Source organism: Diplotaxodon limnothrissa, linkage group LG7 (assembly GCF_057381915.1).
Source record: "Diplotaxodon limnothrissa isolate DT_005_m linkage group LG7, D_limnothrissa_male_GT1.1, whole genome shotgun sequence".
NCBI classification, from domain to species: Eukaryota; Metazoa; Chordata; class Actinopteri; order Cichliformes; family Cichlidae; genus Diplotaxodon; species Diplotaxodon limnothrissa.
Window position 1 is genome coordinate 27,402,354 of NC_140602.1, and position 18,768 is coordinate 27,421,121.

General features: G+C 39.0%; 2 protein-coding genes and 1 pseudogene across 2 annotated transcripts; 1 reads left to right on the forward strand and 2 right to left on the reverse strand.

Annotated features, from left to right (window-relative positions):
* The first annotated feature begins 824 nt into the window (after window positions 1–824).
* tmem170a (transmembrane protein 170A) lies at window positions 825–4,830 on the forward strand. The gene is made up of 3 exons (XM_085357809.1): window positions 825–1,055; window positions 1,704–1,874; window positions 3,536–4,830. Exons 1-3 carry the CDS (start codon window positions 941–943, stop codon window positions 3,664–3,666), a joined length of 417 nt encoding a protein of 138 aa, XP_085213935.1. The 5' UTR covers window positions 825–940; the 3' UTR covers window positions 3,667–4,830.
* Window positions 4,831–7,723: 2,893 nt separating this feature from the next.
* LOC146628407 (uncharacterized) lies at window positions 7,724–9,237 on the reverse strand (annotated as a pseudogene).
* Window positions 9,238–14,719: 5,482 nt separating this feature from the next.
* On the reverse strand, window positions 14,720–16,680 carry cox8b (cytochrome c oxidase subunit 8B). The gene is made up of 2 exons (XM_085357810.1): window positions 16,474–16,680; window positions 14,720–15,032 (listed from the first exon to the last, which is right to left on the reverse strand). The coding sequence occupies exons 1-2, from the start codon at window positions 16,579–16,581 to the stop codon at window positions 14,937–14,939; spliced, it is 204 nt and encodes a 67-aa protein (XP_085213936.1). The 5' UTR covers window positions 16,582–16,680; the 3' UTR covers window positions 14,720–14,936.
* Window positions 16,681–18,768: the final 2,088 nt, after the last annotated feature.

Sequence of the window (18,768 nt, forward strand, 5' to 3'; positions counted from 1 at the left end):
CTGTCCTCTTGGGCTTTGCTTTGAAGACCAGCACCACATTTTGCACAAAACCTCTAGTATCACCGAGACCTAATTAGCAGCGTTACGGTAAATGTGAGAAATCATTGTGTTTAAAGTTAACAGAGGTTTTAAGATGTTTCTCCATTAGAATTTTTGGAGTTGGCGCATCAGGGGTTGCAGTGTTTAATTGCTCATGTCAGACCACATGACACACTTGTGCTTCCAGTGTAAATGATAAACACGCCTTTGTCATTGTGCCGGTTTTAAAACCGAAAACTGAGTTTTCCTACGCGGCTTCAAACCATCCTCCTAACGGTTATTTCGCTCCGGAAGTTGTGGTGTGTGCGTAATATACACAAACGATGAGGATGAGAGGAGCCTCCATGGTTGTTTCTCTGCTGCATTATTTGAACACTGCCCCCAAGCGACATACACGTGGAAGAAACCACACTAAACCTGCTTACACACAAGAACTTATAATCAACAGATGAAATGTTAACATTGAAATAGCATAAGATTTACAAGTCATCTATTACAAACTACTCAAAAATGTACTATGCTGCCAAAGAATATAAAAAATTGTGGTCTTAATGTGCCTTCCTATCATTCCTATCATCACAGAATCTATGTCCGAATAAAAGCTGCTATAACGACACCCCCCAATCAATAAAGACGAATATCGATTGAACATTAAATGGTTATTATTAGTTTAATTGTTAGTTGTATAATAGCTCGATCTTTGCACTGGTAGGAGTGCGTTGCCTGACAGACTGCACTCTGGGTAAAACCCTCCCATCTACGTCAAAACAGCAGCTTGGTTAGCTCTTGCTAGCTAACCTGACGCTAGTTAGTGGTGCGTCAGGTTCACCAACCAACTTTAATGGTTTTTCGCGTCTGTAGGCCATCTTTGCTGTATGCAGTGTCTATTTTGTTATGAGACATGCAGGATAGGTACAACGAAATAGGCTTTGTCCAGCAAATACTCGGTTTGAATTTGGTGCCGAGAAAAAATAGTACAAACCGAGGCAATGACACATCTCTCAGCGACTTCTCAGGTGGGCTAATGTTTGGTAGCTTTTCAGCTAGTCTTTATGTCTTTGCTGTCTACCTATGCTAAAGTATTTGACTGAAAAAGAAGCCATTTAAAATGTACTGCGAACAGAACCTGTCACTATGGGTCATTAGCTAGAGGCTAGTTTATACGCAATGTTGTTGGAGTAGTTGGTGAAGCTAGCTAACTTCTACTTTGTCTAAGCGATTGTTGGGTAGTCAGAAGTCTGCATATTGTTTTGTAATTTGAGAGTCTCTAATGTTGAAGACCTGTGTAAATGATACTGTTAAATTCCACTGGTCATGGCTCTTAGGGTATGACCATTGAGTAGTGTCTTCAGTCTCTATGTAGATTTGACAAATGAAATGTGCGCTGGTGTTCTGCCAGAGTTATTTTTCTGTGACACTGAACACAGCAATCATTTTGCGTTGGTGTGTTACTAGTTGTTAAACAATGAAGATCTAGAGTTCTCCTTAATGTTTAGTCAAGTCACAAACTGGTCCTCATTAAGGATTCAACATCATTGTCATGTTTTTTCAGTGAACCACTGTCACCCCTATGGAAATAAATCAAATAAATACATTCGTGGTTATGTAATATGTTCACTGATTGGCATGAAGAGATGCATAACTGTATAATTGTGTTTTCCCAGAGATGTGGTATGGCGTGTTTCTGTGGGCAGCGGTCTCCTCTCTTGTGTTCCACCTGCCTGCAGCTTTACTGTCCCTAGCCTCACTGCGCCAGCACAAATTTGCCCGGTTCATGCCCATTGCGATCCTCCTCATGGGCATTGTGGGACCAGTGTTTGGGGGAGTCCTAACTAGTAAGCCTTTTACCTGCATGTGCTGTTGTTGTTGTTTTAATGTATGTATTTTTGAATTTTTTTAAAATGAATGATATAACTATTTGTGATTACATTTATTTCAGCATTTATTAAAAAGATTTGTATACCCGCATATTATAAAATAGAAGGTATTTTCAGATGCTTCCTTGTTTCCTAAGTATCACCACAGCAGATTAGTCCACACAGGAGGACATGAACTTGTGTCCGTCTGAGCCTGATCTCATACGAGGGATGTATTGCATGCTAGGCAGATGCCTTTGTGTTTTCCCCAATGTAAAAGAACCAAATGAATTGGACCATCACTGAGCAGTGCTGCTGGAAACCTGTTCAGTATGCAGCCAGTTCATTTAAGCTTCCACAGTGTGTGGGTCTACTAGTCTCAATCTCAAGTGTTTACAAATAGGACTCAATGTGTAAATTAGTATCGCTGTAGCTGAATTGGGTTGTGAGCACACCACAATGGTTCTTAATGAAATACTGAATCTTAAGATGGATCAAAGCATCAGGAAATTTTGCAGTTTTTAAGATTCATAATAGATGATAAGTTCTGTATTTTCTCCTGAACTTTTATTTAATGTTTCCCAAGTCAGTCACTTAAGCTTGAGTTAGTTTCCAGAGTGCATTTGCTTGTTTCACTGTAGTTTTTGTTCATGTTTAGTTGTTAAGTCTTCAATATTTTCAGTGCTACTTGTAGTGTCTTATTTTAATGACTTCGGAGGTGTCTGATAGCCATATGTTATTCTGAAGTTCAAAATGGATATTACTGCAATGTTTATTCATTTAATTTTGAAGGCAGGTGATTCACGAGTCTCAATAAGCAAACGCACAAAATCCTGATTGGACAAGTCGTGATAACAAATTTAAACAAAGTAAATGCATATTCTTAAAAAAAGTGCATTATTATTATTATTACAGTGAAAAGATTAAGAGAACTAGGGATATTCTTTTTATTATTATTATTATTATTATTAATTCAGTAAAAATCTAATTAGATTTTCTTTAAGAAGTGACACAGTCTACATTCAGTTGCAAATTTGATATTAATCCACCTGTTTCCCCTGATGATGGTAGGCTAAATCATCCATGCCCCACTTTCTCTCACATCTGACAGTAACATAACGTGTTGTCGTCCGTACCTTCCCCTCTCTGGTCTGCTCACCTGACAGCAGAAATGGAACAAACTAGGACTATTTTATGACATCCAAGAATCTTACACTGAGACACACACAGGCTGCCCTTACGGGACAACGTTTATGGTTACAAACATCCCCTAATTAGGGCATGAGCTGTACCAGGCAACCCTGAATACCCAACAACCCACAACTCTTTCTATTTAAAGCTCAGAAAACCCCAAAAGAAAACATGATTGTAAGTACAATAACTTCTTGAAATTTTAGATAATGAATAATAATGATATGTAGTGAATACATTGACCAAACTAATGGTTATTATGATTTTTGCAGTAGTCAAGCCTTACATTCAGACCCCAAGTGTGAGGTTCTGATTAATTGTTGCTTATATCAGGAGGTCAGCAGGCCAAAAGGTGGTTTGTCGGCAGAGCTCTGCTTATCAGTAAGTCAGAAGCCAAATTGGAAAACACACACGCTTAATAATTTTCTTTCTTTCTTTTCTTTTTTTAGGTGCAGCCATAGCAGGTGTGTACAAGGCAGCAGGGAAGACGATGATATCTTTGGAGGCGCTGGTGTTTGGTGTCGGGCAGTCGTTTTGTGTTCTCCTCATCTCCTTCCTCAGGATACTTGCAACCCTTTAGCAGTGCTAAGTTTGATGTGGACTTTCTGGTGAATACTGGCAAGAACAGTCCAGTCTGGGTTGTGATGTCATTTTCTATGGGTGGATTTTTTTTCTCAACTATCAAGAGAAAGGCAATGTGTAAATTGATGGAGTGTACGCTATACAGCACTGAATGCTCTAGGTGTTAAATCATTTGTATGATATTGACTGTAGGACAGCATGTTGCTACATTCACATCCAGGCCTCCCCATACTACATCCAATGAAAGTTACTTAGCATTGTCCCAAGTTTTTTCTAAAGTCAGGTGTCGAGCTGAAATTCTCAGTTTAGGAGTCTGCGCTTTGAAACGTAATGTGAAAGCAGCAATATGCTGTTCTCGAGTTAGCAGAGCAGTTCAGCAGCAGGATGACACTAACCTCTCTCAGGGGCTGTGTGAGAGCGTGTGTACGTTTGTGCGCACACGTGTGTGTGTGTGTGTGTGTGTGTGTGTGTGTGAGAGAGAGAGCGTGCGTGCATGTGCGCATGCATGCACATTTCTCTGCCAGAGTGACTGCATAGAGATAGAACAGCAGATGGGCTGTTGTACTGTTAAAATGGGGAGATAATGGTTATATGCAAGGTTAATGCTTTTTCTCTTGAGGCCTTAATTTCTATTTTCTACTTTCCAAAGTGGTGTTTATCTTCAGGGCTATCTTTCCTTAATTCTTTGTCCTGCTGCTCCTTGGGTTCTCTCTGGTGTTTTTGGTTGACTTTTTTTTTTTTTTGACTGCCTGTGTGTTAATAATAATACTTCCAGGTTGGTTAGAAGCACCTATATGTCTCCCTCTATTCCTCTCAGCTTATGTCTTTCACACAGGGATACAGTGGAGATGCTGTTATAAAGCTGATTGTTAAGTTCATAGCCCTGAAAATGCAGCCTGTGTCTTCAGAGCTTCTCTGTTCACCTTGATTGTTCTGTCTTTAGGCTTGATGGAGGAGGGCGAAGATTATCAGATTGCTAAATCAACAGAAAGTGATAAGTTTTTAATCTTTTAGCTCTTTGAATGATAGTGTGTTTTTAAGGGTTATTTTGTAACAATGAACTGATTTGTATATATTCAAAATTGTTTCCAGGTCTTTGTACATTTTCAGTCTTTATGATTAAATATAAATAATTTTCTGCACTAAATGTGCATGTATAAGTTTCCACATTGTGACAGCTTTTTGGTTGATTTTGGTATCTGAGAGGTGCATTTACAGTAAACTCTACAAGTAAAACACAAGTCATTATGTTTACTGTGTATATATAAGTAACTATGTCACAAGTAATTAAGATGGAAGAAATGTATTTGTTTTTACAGGAATGAGGTGTGATATGGTCAGAAGCTTCTTCAACCTCTGTACACTATATAGGGCTCTAGGGGCTCAGACCAGTAAATGAGCTGTGGACCCTACAGGTCCATCTAATTGGTCCTAATATAACATTAATTGCATAAAGCAAAAAAAAGTTGAAGACTGACTCACAATCCTGTACAAAAAGAAAAAAAAAAGATTCAAAGGTCTCCTCAAGCAGGCAGGAAAAGGTCAAGAAAGCCACTAAGATGTCTAAGCCATTTCCAAAGGATGACTCTCTCTTAATTTACTTTGTTTATCTATAGTTTTGACTGGAGTCCACACAAGGTTTAACTATTATTGACATTTAGCATATCTGCACCTTGCTATAGACTGTATATGATGTTATAAGTTTTCAAAATGAAGCCAAGCCATGAAAGTGCCTTAAAGATGCTCTTCTTAAATTGTTAGCAGGAGCCTTTTCCACTGGTTCCAAGAAATCTGGTTCTGTCCACTCTGAGAAAATGCACGAGTTCCTTCAGGTTCTCAGTCACATCCACCTCGTGCTTATCACATCCCAGTTACAAAAACCAAGGGTGACTGCTGAATGCCTGACTCGAGTCATAATATTTATACTCACACGTTCAAGGTTTTTAGCTTGTACAGGTAAAACAGTGCAATAAATGTATTACTGGGCATAACTCCAATCTTATAACGCATTTTACTATTTTTAATAACTGACTGTTTGGTAAGTCTGGCTTTTTTTGATAATTACTTGCTGTACAGTAAAGATGACAGCTAAAGTCTCCTGTTACATATTAAATGATTTCTGCTTGTCCTGCAAGACCTCAGTGGATCGTTTAATACTGTTGACCATAATATATTTTATTTTTTATTACAACATTTAGTGCATGATGTAGATATTAAAGGTACTGTACTGCGGTGGTTTGAATCATCTGTCTAATATGCTCCCATTTGGTCATGTAAGTGGAGTCTTCTTCTCACACTAAGGTTAATTATGGAGTTCCACATGGTTCCATGCTAGAACCACTTCTGTTTACATTATACACGTATGCTTACTCTGGGTGGCATTACCTTGTCTTCCAGTAACACTGTGAGGAATCTGTAAGTCATTTTTGACTAGGATAGATCCTTAAATGTGCACATTAAACAAATATATAGGACAGCTTTCTTTCAATATCCTGTTTCATAGGGTTCAGGCTTCTTTTCTGTGAAACCAGCTCAGTTTTGGAGCCCTCTCCACTTTTAAAATTAAGCTTAAAACTTTCCTTTTTAAAAAAAGCACATAGTTGGGGCTGAATCAGGTGAATCTGAATCCTTCCTTAGTTATATTCCAATATTCCTAGGCGTCTGCGGGCTTCCCATGATGCATTTTTTTCCTTTGTTTCTTCTTCACTCACCTTATTATTCTGTTTATGCACCAATCTGCATTTAATCCTTAGTTATTATTAATCTCTGTCTGTCTTTTACAGCATGTCCTCATTTTGTTTTCCTCCCCTCACCCCAACTGGTTGTGAGCATGTTTCTGACAGTTTTTTCTTCCTGTTAAAGGGGAATTTTTCCTCCCCATTATCACCAAACCACTTGCTCAACGAGGGTCCTACGATTGTTGGGGTGTTCTGTGTTTGTTTGTTTGTTTTTAATTATTGTAGGGTGTTTCGTTTACTGTAGAATGTGCCATGAGGAGCTATATAAATAAAATCGAACTGATGTCCAGCAGGGGCATTCCATCTGAAATCATTATAGGCCTTCTGCTCAACCATCATGCTTGGTTGAAACTTGGTCATGAAAAAAGACAATGGTAAAAAGCACAGCAACAGAATGGCAAAAAACAAAAGAATCAAGGTACAGACCTCAACCCAGTTGAAATAATGTGGCACTCTTAAGAGAGTGGTATATAAATGAACACCTGAAAACCTCAATGAACTGAAGCAACATTGTAAAGGAGGGTAGGCCAAAATTCTCCACAATGATGTAAGAGGCTAATATTCAGAAACAAAACAATTACTTTCAGTCACTGCTGCTGCATGTGGTTCTACAACCTATGGGACCGTGGGGTGTACTTAGCTTTTTATACAATGTTCCACAATGTGGAAAATAAATAATAGTGACACTGTATATGGGTCATTCCTACTATTCGGTGCCATTTCAGTGTGATCACTCTTCATCAAAAAATACAAAATTTTGAATTATTTTAACATTTCATCTAAAAGAGGGATTTTCAACCTATAAGAAAAATGTATTGGTCCAGCTAAGGATATTATATTATAATATTTTTTAAAATCAAAGTCTTTACCATGACGTGCCAAATGTCCACCCTGTTACAGGACATTCAATTTTCTATTAATAACTGTTTTGAATACACAGTTATAGTAATATTTACATTTTCTAAAAGCTACAATGTCCCTTTTTAAAATCTGCAAGGAAATTTCAAGGAAGTATTTTAAACAAGCATTATATTGAAAGAAGACAGGTTCAGTTTTAAGACACAGTGTAATTTCAAAAGATTGTTTTTAGATTCAAAGGGAATATAAAAAAAAAAATTGGCTCCATTTTTAAGTAACTTAATTTTGCTGATTCATTCCCTCCCAATAACCAAAGAGACATGCATTATGTTTGTTGATTTGATTTAATTAACAAAAGAAACACACAGGTAACAGGGTGGACAGAGGAGAAACAGGGTGGACAGGAGGTAACAGGGTGGACATAACATCAGTGACAAAAAATACCACCTTAAAGAAACTTCAAAAATCTACATGTAGCAGACATTCATCGTTTCTCAGATTTTCTCTCAGTTGTCTGTAGGCTCTATACTGCCATCGGATATTAAAGACGTGCCGCCTAAATCTGAGTAGTCCGTCATGAAATTCCCCTGCAAGTGCATCCTCTGTTGTCATGACAGTTGTCTTCACTGTAATTGTTGACTTTTTACCAGATACCTCTCCATCATTTAATTTTTCATTCTCTTCTAGAGACCACTTGGTAAAGGCTATCTCTGTGTTGTTAGGAGGTCTCAAGAGTGTGTGTGTTGTACTGAAACAGTCTTTGCACTCACCGTATGCACAGACTTTGGATTTAGCATCACACATTGTTGCATCTACCATCTCTTCAATGTGTTTTGTTGCTGACAGACCTTGGACATACAGGGCATTGGCCATGAACTGTAAGTTCTCATGTGTCCTGCACTGACAGGTTTCACGATCAGCTTCTGTGGGCACCACAACCCAAAATGGTCTTAAGGTGCAGAAACAAGAATATGAGACCTGATGCTCAGTTTCTGAAAGAAACTTATGGTGCAGATTCTTCAGTGAATCAGTTAGCAAACGTTTCTGTTTTTTTATTTTCTTTTGAGTTAGTTTGCTTTCGTCCTGTTGTCATCCGACTGACGTCATCTCTTAAGAAGAAGGCCTTTATTTTCTGCTTGCAATCAACTGGTAATCTATTGCTTTCCTTTCTTTCAAAGGTTATGAGCCCTCCATCTTGTCTTTGACCACGCTTTTTTGAAAAGCCTAGAGCTGTCTGTGCAGCCCTCTGTAGCCTGTATTTCTTTATAATTTTTCCTATTGTCGTTTTTGCAATAATTTGCCTCTCTCGTTCCTTTTTGGTGTTTTTGTATTTATTCCTGATTTCCTCAATGATTGATTCCTGCAGTAATAGTCTTTTCCTAATTGTGTTGCTAACTGTTTCATGACGCAGCAGTGCATCCACTTTAGAACGTGGGGATTTTTTTCCCCCACCCAAACGCTGGCACCTCTTCTTGTATTTTTCTTTTTTTCTCTTTTCCTTTTCCAACAAGGCCTTTAGCTCTTTAATTTCATTCTTGAGTCTCCTTCTTCCCTGTCTAATATTCCTTCGTCCAACAATGTATTGCCTACAACACAGGAAATATTGTCACAATTATTATATATATATGTTTAGATAAATGTTTAGATACAGTATAAGATAGACGTTGGATATTATATGTTTATAATGTATTAGGCAGGTAGACTCACACACACACACTCACTCACTCACTCTCTCTCTCTCTCTCTCTCTCTCTCTCTCTCTCTCTCTCTCTCTCTCTCTCTCTCTCTCTCTCTCTCTCTCTCTCTCTCTCTCTCTCTTTTTAGGGCAAAATCACGTTTTATCATTCAAATACAAAATCTACCTAATCAGCAAAGCATTGAACTGTCAACTCTTCTTCTAACCTTGAGGGTCCTGGTTGCGGGGCATTTTCTGGCTCTAGGGAATATTCTGGACTTAGGGGAGGAGTATTCATAGCCTCAAATTCTGTCCTGCCTTTGGCACTAGCCCTCTGCTTTCTTTTCCTTTCTCGCCACTGCTTTCTCTGTGCTCTCTTCTGTCGTTCACTGAGATCTGCCACTTTCTTTTTTTCCCCCTTCCTCTCTGTCCTTTCGCCACTTCTCTTTCTCTTTATTGAGATATATCTGTCTTCTCTCAGGGTCAGCATCACGACGTGCTCGGTAGCGCCGCTGCTTCTCCGCAGCAGACATTGGTGCCATTCCCTGAAAAATGTATACTATTCAAAATCTTCTAAAAGTATATATATACAGGTTAATAATAATTACCAATACACACTTGTATAAATAACCCTAAACACTAAACTTCTATCATCTTACGTCCCCCCTGTTACCATGTGTCCCCCCTGTTACAGTGCATAGCAATAACAGGGGTGACGGTATCAGGGGGGAGATTTTATGCTAAACTTAGCCATTACTACTAGTATGATGAACAACAAGCTAGTACATGGTGACCACTAAGAACCATTTTTAACATGTTTATTAGCCATATTATAAAAATTACCAAAAAAAAATTGTTTCCACTATTAATAAGCGTAACAGGTTGGACGTGTTATGCTTTGCCACATTACAAAATCTTGCTAAAACATTGAAAAAAGGGTTGATTAAAGAGTGGTACTTACTCGTCTTCTTCTTGAAAGTTTTCCCTCCAAAATATGTTACATCCGGGAGTGTCATGTGACTAAAAGAATAATCAGGTGATGTGTTCTATGGAATTCTTATCAGAGTAACAGGGGTGACAGTTGATTCAGGGACACAACATTTTTTAAAGATTTTAAGTATTAAACATGCATTAATAATAAAAAAGAACATTTGATGAGGAACATTAGAAATAAGCCAATCCAGAAATGATGAAAAATCTAGATTTCTTTTTTTTTTTTTAAGTTATATTTGTAACTGAAGTCGAGCAAGCATGACTGGGGACATAGTACTTTAGTGACTTGTGCTAAAATAAAAGTAATTTACTTTTAATGTATTTATCCTGTGTATATATCAATGTGTTCTATGGTAGAGGGGGGTTAAACATACAAGAAAATGGTTTAGAAATAAGCATTAGACAAGTTTTACACTAAATATACCATATTATGTCATTAGGACTCAAATGGCACCGAATAGTAAGAATGACCCATATGTCATATTTTGCTAGTTAATCAGTGGCTGTATTTACCTAATTTTAATGCCTGGTATGTACCTGCTAATTATTTATTTCTTAGAATTAAAAGAGGGTGTACTTTCTTTTTCATGATTGTAGACATTTGTTTTCCCTTGAATATTTTTGCATTTAATAGTTTCCACTTGGATGTGATTTTTAGATATTTCAGTTATTTATTTCTAATTATTCCTCACATTTTAGTGTTTTGTTTTTTTCCTGCCAGAAACAGGCCTGCATACAGGCCTTAATGCAGGTTAGTCGAACACTTTAACCACTTGACTGCTGGGATGGTTTTTTACAATAAGGAGATGTGGTGTCAGAATGCCAAATCTGATGGACAGTCACACTGTCAGAAACACCAGGCAAACTCGATGACGGGATACAATTAGAGATGTCAGGTTAATGCTAGAACAGAGCAAGATATTTCACACATTCATGGGCTGTATATGTTCTGATTTAAAGGGTTTAAAGCTTACATTTATTAGAGGAAATAAGGAACCCGTGGTTAATAGTTTCATGATAGAAGATGTTTCAACTAAATTGTTAGTGTCTTAACGTTTTTTTGTCTTTTGTAGGTTGGGGCACAACCTACTAAGCATTGTTGCTGCATTGTTCCCTTTGTGGCCACAGTTTATCCATCTTTTGATGACCACTTCCAGTGTAATAATACACCATGTTATAAAGCACAGATTATCTCAAACTGGTTTCTTGAATGTGACAATGAGTTCATTGTGTTAGGTGGTCTCCACAATCACCAGATCTCAATTTAATAGTGCACCTTTGGATGCAATGGAGCGACAGATTCAGGACATGGATATGTATCTGACAAAACCGCAGCAACTGCAGGATGCTATCAGTTTGGGTCAATATGGACCAAAATCTCTGAGGAATGTTTCCATGGCATAGATTCAATGTTTGTTTGATCTGTACCATGAAGAATTAAGTCAATTAAAAAGACATAAAGGGGGTTCAACCCAATCCTGGCAAGGTCTCCATGACTCTTTAAAACCAAGTGTATTTGATACCTGAGCTTTTGTGACTTCCACAGTGTAAAAGTCTCACCCCCACCCAAAACAAAATAAACTGCATTCTACATCTTTAAGGAATAAATTGCCTGATGTAGCAAACATGATGCAAATTCACACTCCTATATGCAAGTTAACATTTAATTTGTTTTTAAAATTTTGTCAGAAGGTTCAGTCCAAAGGCATGCAGTAAGTGGGGTTAGGTGAATTGGGAACTCTAAATTGCCCATAGGTGTGAATGGTTGTCTGTCTCTGTTAGCCCTGCAACAGACTGGCGGCCTGTCCAGGGTGTACCCTGCCTCTGGCCCTATAGGTGAATCCAATAGATCATCTTGTTCCAATGCAATGTTTTGCTTGAAAATCTTTGGTCATTTATGTGGATTATAGCACATCCAGAGTTCGTGCTCATAGAGCTTCACTTGTTCCACATTTTGTCATGTTACATGTCATGCTTATTCAAAAATGGATTAAATTAATTTTTCACCTCAAAATTCTACACACAAAATTAGTAAATGACCGTCCCAAAAACCAAAATGGAAATACACACAAGTATTTCTAGTCCTTGCAAAATAGAACTGGGAGACCAGTAAGGGTCAAGGGAAAGATGAATGTCGCCATGTACAGAGATATCCTTAATGATACCCTGCTCCAGAGCACTCTGGACATCAGATTGTGGTGAAGATCTAGCTTCTAACAGACAAACAACCCTTAACACAGCCAAGATAACAAAGAATGGCTTTGGGACCACTCTGTGAATGTCCTTTAGTGCCTTAGCCTAATGTCTTTTAGGCTAAGTGCCTCAGCCAGAGCTCAGACTTGAATCCAGTCTACCTGAAAATGGCCATGCACCGATGCTCCCCATCCAATGTGATAGAGCTTGAGAGGTTCTGCGAAGAAGAATGGGAGAAACTCCCCCAAAATACATGTGTCTGCCTATATATATATATATATGCATATATAATATTTGTAAGTGTGAGTGTAATTTTTTAGTAATACATTTGCAACAATTTTAAGCAAGCTTTTTTCACTTTGTCGTTGCTGTGTGTACAATTTTTAAGGTGAAAAATGATTTAAATCCATTTTGGAATAAGATTGTAACATGAAAAAATGTGGAGCAAGCGAAGATCCATGAATGCTTTCTGGATGCACTCTATGTTTAAGATTTACCCTCCCCACGCTCCACAGCAGGGCACTGGACCTCTCCCAGTTCAAAAACGATTAAAACTGCATGAACATGACAAAGATCCATAGCTATTAACCCAGTATCCAAAAGACCCAGATTGCAGTTTGATCAAGTATCGACTGGGTTGGTGGAGGCATAGTTTATTTACAAAAGCTACTCAAAGCTGACTTTGAACCTAACAGACGGAGTCAATGATGTGTTGAACAGAGAGAATTTATAACTGAAAGGTATATTTTTTTTTACAAAGAGTTAAATTGCCTTAAGATAATTTTAATACGTAGTAATAAGTTCATAAAGTAGCTGTAATATTGTCTAAATATTGAACATTGTTTTGTAAAATGACTTCTACCTTTTACTTCAGTAAAGAGATGGTATATTACTTTCGCCACTTTGTAATACAGTTATTCAGCTCAGGACACTATTAACAGCACACTGTTAATGTCATTTAACAATAACAGTTTTACTGCTGTAGACAGATGGGGTATTCAAACATACACTAAGTGCGCCTCCTTCTGGTCACACTGAAGTACTGCTGGTGTTTGGAGAACAGCCGAAAGAGCAGTGTCCACTCCACCTACACGTTGGGAAAGCTGATGTTTTTTAAACACATTTTATTTATGCTTTGATGGTATTGTGCATGTAAAAAAACAAAATCGGCATAAAAAAGAGAAAAAATGTACACCCAGTCTCCTCTACACTGCAGAATGACGACTGATGGTGAAGCCTATACAAGCTTGTCGTAGGTCGCTAACCTTGCTGAACCTTGTGTGGTTTCTCATTTAATAATAAAAACGTGTTCGCTTTGAGTGTGACTACACAGTTGCGCAGGATTTATATCATGAAGTAAGTAAAACCTGCATCCTATAATTCATACAACTGGAACATTTTGGTGGCTTTCATTGAAATATACAAACTTAATAAAAAGGGTAAAAAGTGCTTAATTAGTATCCTGGGACGCACATAATGACAAATGTAACAGTGAATATAATTGTTTGCATTGGAAATGTCACTGTTTTTTTTGTTTTTGTTTTAAGATTTGTTCCACAAGTGCTGCATCTGCAATGCCATTATGTGGATCTAAAACCAAATGAAAACAGACTGGATCTATGTGACTGTTTTATTTTAACAATTGCTCTGAATTTCTTCAATCCCTCCTCAGACAAAAGAGAATAAAAGTGAAACTAATAAAAACTTCAAACATTTCAAACAAGTAACTAAACAAAATTTAGAAAAAGGCACTCTGAAAACTAAACTGGGACTAAAGTCAAATTAAAATCTAAATGCAGAAATAAAAACTGATGAACACCACATTATAACACCTGTGTTCCTCTGGACCCACCTTCCATCAGTGATATGTGGGAGAAATGGAAATCCAGTGTCTCCAAAATACCAGCAAATTTTAAGCATGTTTTTTATTTGCACGAGTTCAAATCCCCCCAAAATGAGCCATTAAACTTAGACTATAACAGAAGTTTCACCATTCTCAGTTTCATGTCATTCGTGTGAACAGAATATGGTTATCTGTCAGAGAAATCAACAAATCAGGACATGCAACCTTGACTTGGAGTATTTTCTGACATTCTGCAAGAAAAGGAGGCTGAGGTCTTTCAACATCTGCAGGAAGCTCCTGAGGATGTTTTACCAGTCAGTGGTTGCTGGAGTACTTTTCTATGGCGTGGTGTGCTGGGGGAGCAGCACAGCAAAGAAGGACTCATCCAGGCTGGAGAAACTAATCAGGAAGGCTGGCTCTGTGGTCGGCATGAAGCTGGACACTCTGGTGACAGTGGCAGAGAAGAGGACCTTTTTTTCCTTATATTTGACTGTGCAATAATCACTGTGCAATATACTCACTCAAATGAGCAATCCTATTTATCCATATTATATATTCTGTATCTATATATGTGTATATATGGTGTATTTATGCTTATATCCTTACTCTCATTCCCCTTAATGTATCTGTAACATGCAACTTCTTTCGGTGCTTTGCTACTGGAAACTGAATTTCCCGGAGGAACCCACCTGAGGGATTAATAAAGTTTCATCTAAATGGTTATTCTGATTAAAACGTGTGGCTTATGTCGTTTCTGTCACTAGAAAAACACATTCACCCATTTTCTGTGGACTGAACATGCATTTATTGATAATGTTTGTATGCGGACATGTGAACATATTATCGCAAGTCAGTGCAAAAACCATTTGGAAAGAGAAGATCAACATGTCATCTCAACAGCTGGTGAAGAACAGGGAAGAGAGTGCTGACTGGTCTTCATGTGAGCGTTTGGTCTTCCACCTCATCTTCTATTCCTTCTTCTTGTAGTCCTCCAGGTGAGCCAGTACCCAGCCAGAGGGACCCAAGATGGCCACAAAAAGGGCCGTCATAGCGATTACCTGCTCCTGAGGGGTACACAAAACCACACCGACAGTTATTACAGCTTTGCTTTTTTAGGTTTTGAATGTTTGTTTACACCTCCGTTTTACTTCATTGATTAAAAAAGAAGAGGAAAAAGGAAGTGTTAAAAAAGAATTGCAGACTTAGTTTAAGTAGTTACTTAGAGTTAATAAAATAGAAACACTTGACTCAAAATCACACAGAAATCCCAGTCATTAATTATATTTACCAGTGCCTCCTTGTGTTGGTTATGTTAAAAAAAAATGTGACCAATTTGACAAAAACTAAAGACATAAATTGTAAGAGTCTTTTTGGAAAGTCTATTTGTTATTTCTATTTCAGGTATTTATTGTTTCACACTTAGCTTTAGCCTTTTGCCCAGGCTCAAATCATATCACTCGGCAGCATAAACACGATCACTGTCTAATCCCCCTAAAAATGAATTGTAATGTGGTATTAAGAGGAAATATATTTGCTGTAGAAAAGTATCAGTTCCATCCGTCCACAAGAGCTAAAACACATCTAATATATCTAAATATGTGAAAACGTTGTTGTTCTACATGTTGTGAGGTATCAACATAGTTGTCCCTCGCGTGGCCTTATCCACGGGCAGTGTGTAACTATGCAACCATTGCCCCAGTTAATGATTAAGCCCTTCCTGGAGACGAAATGAAACCAAACATTTCATTGTCAATAACTTCATGCTTATTGTGTCGCTGCGACATTAAAAGCGTCACAGTGAGCTGAAATAGGCTGTTCTTCCCTAAATGCAGTTATTTCTTTATGTATTGTGTGCTTTTCTGAAAAGCATGCTTCTCTGTGTCTGACCTTTCCTGCATCAAGGTTAGTCACCCGTTCAGCGCGGCTGCGAGTGTTTCTGCCGCTACTGCTGTTAGACAACTTTATCAAACTTATGTCTAAATGTGGAAAAATACCAAAACGCTTGTTCGGCTTCACTTTCATTTATTAAACGACCGTGCGCGGTCTTCAAATGTAGTGCGCTGCGCACTAGGCCCACATATTCGCAGCTGTCACAGGTCTACGTGTTGGAATTAGGCGGAATAATGGCGAGATAGTGGCGCACTTATCAAAGTCTTAAAAATAAACTGGACTTGCAAGTCACCGTGAAACAATGGCGCGAGGAAACGAAAGATATCCTACATTTGCTATTTTTAATTATTCGATATTTTATATACAATATTCAGTAAATAAGCAAAAGAAATTTCTTATTTGTAAGAGAGAGTTGGTCAAACAGGCAGGTTGCCCATCATATCATGCTAATATGTGTGTATGTGATGCAGAAGAACTGCTATTAAGGTTTAATAAAGCGAAGGAGCGGGCGATGAAGTTGAGCCTGTTGCTATTAATTAAGAACCTCTGCAACTTCAGCCGGGACAAGACCCCTGCTTCAGGCATGTAAAGCTCACAGAACGAATATGAACTCACCCCTGCAGTTATGGTGTGTTTAGCAGGTTTGGTCGTCACATTAGCCACAGAGACCAGCTGAGTCCTCAGCGCGCTCCTGAACAGTCGGGAGACGGTGGGCAGAGGCATAGCGTTGCTTCACTGCTGCCAGAAAGCCTGGAAGAGAGCCTGTACTCTGTAACTGACACTCAGCCTGGTGCAGCTTATCTGAGAGGTATGCGCAGTAGCCGTATGACAGGGAGAGAGCGTGTGCGCGCACGCGAGCCCCCAAGCAGCGTCGAAATTTAATTGGCCGTCTCGCCTCCGGGTTTGAACCGTGACCGATGAGCGCGGGGTCGTGTCTTCGCGTCACCACGCGCAGTGTCGAGGCTGTTTGTGTAGCCGTCCAGGAGACATTACAGTGAAACACAGTTCACAGATTTAAAAAGTTTAGCCTCGTCAACAACGAAATTCACGCTTCAGGTGAAGTCAGAGGTGTGTGTTTGTAGAGGGAGGGAATGTGCAGGAGGAAAGGCACAAGTGCTTTGCTCTCTCTGTAAAGGAGAGCGGGCAAAACGAATAAAACGACAACATCCGGTTTTGATTTCTCTGTTACCCCGTGATAAAAAAAAGAAAAAAGATCACCTTTCTCTATCGTATCTTTGCATTTATGATACTACATGACACATTCGTGAACTTGAGAGGAAGAAAACCCGGGTTAGGCTCAGAGCGCAGAGCTGAGAGCACAACGGGCCAGGCAGCAGTGCCTGTATAAGGACGTTTGTGTCAAGCATGGAGCGCACACACCGGCTCCATGCTGCTTTTATTTGGAGAAAATGGTCCCCAAAAAGATTTTGAGAAGAAAAAAAATATGATCTGTACATGATCCACATGTGAACAACATCGAGTGTGATTGATTTGAGTACTTACAACTCCGCAGTCCAGTCAACACACATTCATCAAACCATCCTACAAATGTGTATATAAAAACCCAAATAAGTAATAAAGAATGATTATTCACACATATATACTTCACAAATCTGACCGTTTTCACTTTCAGAGAGCTGCCCGTGACTCTGCAAAGTGTTGGTCACATTCTTTTTTCTCACTTACAAATCGTTCACGAATCGCTCGTACACAGCATGAAGAGACACAGAGATAACGGCACGTGAGCACTTCGGGTTTTGAGACCCTTCACGCGGACAGCAACTTTATTGTCATTGCGCATGCACAGGTACAGGGCAACGAAATGCAGTTTGCATCCATCCAGAAGTGCTTTAGTGATATAGATATATTACAATATATATTAGCAATAATATAGATATGTGAGTATATTACAGAAATGGGTCTATTATGGTATGTCATAATGTACACGGTATGAAGTATGTTGTGAATATTCTATAACTATAAGTATGTACAGGCTGTAGTGAGTACAAGCTATGTACCGGATATGAACAGGATATAAATATGAAAAACTATACAGAATATGAAATAAATAACTTTACAGAAATCTGAGATATACAGCTATACAGAAATGGGAACTATGCAAGTTGTAAACAGTTGTAGGGTTAAAAATCATCGAATGTACAGAATGATTATTTACACAGAGCTATACAGTAGTGCAGTTAAGATAAGTGAGATATAATTCCTACAGAGGCTATATAAAGTGCTAGTGGTTGTGAGTGGTGGTTCAGTCCATGTTATTATTGTGTGTTTGAGGGTACAGTTGTCCATTGTGTGTGTAGGTGGTTGTGGGTGTGTGTATGTTCAGTCCATGTGTTAACGTGGGTCAGATGTCAGGAGGCAGAGTTCAGGAGTCTGACAGCTGTGGGGAAGAAGCTGTTCCGGTACCTGGTGGTCTTAGTCCGGAGGCTCCTGTAGCGCCTCCCAGAGGGCAGGAGGGTGAAGAGTCCATGTGATGGGTGACTGGGGTCTCTGATGATTTTCCCAGCCATTTTCAGACACCGCTTCCTGTAGATGTCTTTTATGGCAGGAAGTGGTGCTCCGGCGAGGCGCTGGGCAGTTTTCACGACCCTCTGCAACGCCTTCCGGTCCGAGGCAGAGCAGTTCCCGTACCAGACTGTTATACAGTTGGTCAGGATGCTCTCGATGGTGCAACGATAGAAGTTCACCAGGATGTCTGAGGACAGGTGGTTCTTCCTCAGAGTCCTCAAGAAGAAGAGGCGCTGGTGAGCCTTCTTGACCAGCTTGGAGCAGTTGGTCGTCCAGGTGAGATCCTCGGAGATGTGGACTCCCAGGAACTTGAAGCTGCTCACACGCTCCACAGCCGTCCCCTTAATGTGGATGGGTGGATGTGGGTCAGCATTCCTCCTGTAG

Coding starts and splice junctions, on each gene's coding strand:
- tmem170a (XM_085357809.1), top strand. CDS start 941: ATGCAGGATAGGTACAACGAAATAGGCTTTGTCCAGCAAATACTCGGT. Junction 1,056..1,703: donor ATCTCTCAGCGACTTCTCAG/GTGGGCTAATGT, acceptor GTGTTTTCCCAG/AGATGTGGTATGGCGTGTTT. Junction 1,875..3,535: donor GTTTGGGGGAGTCCTAACTA/GTAAGCCTTTTA, acceptor TTCTTTTTTTAG/GTGCAGCCATAGCAGGTGTG.
- cox8b (XM_085357810.1), bottom strand. CDS start 16,581: ATGCCTCTGCCCACCGTCTCCCGACTGTTCAGGAGCGCGCTGAGGACT. Junction 15,033..16,473: donor AACACACCATAACTGCAGGG/GTGAGTTCATAT, acceptor TGTACCCCTCAG/GAGCAGGTAATCGCTATGAC.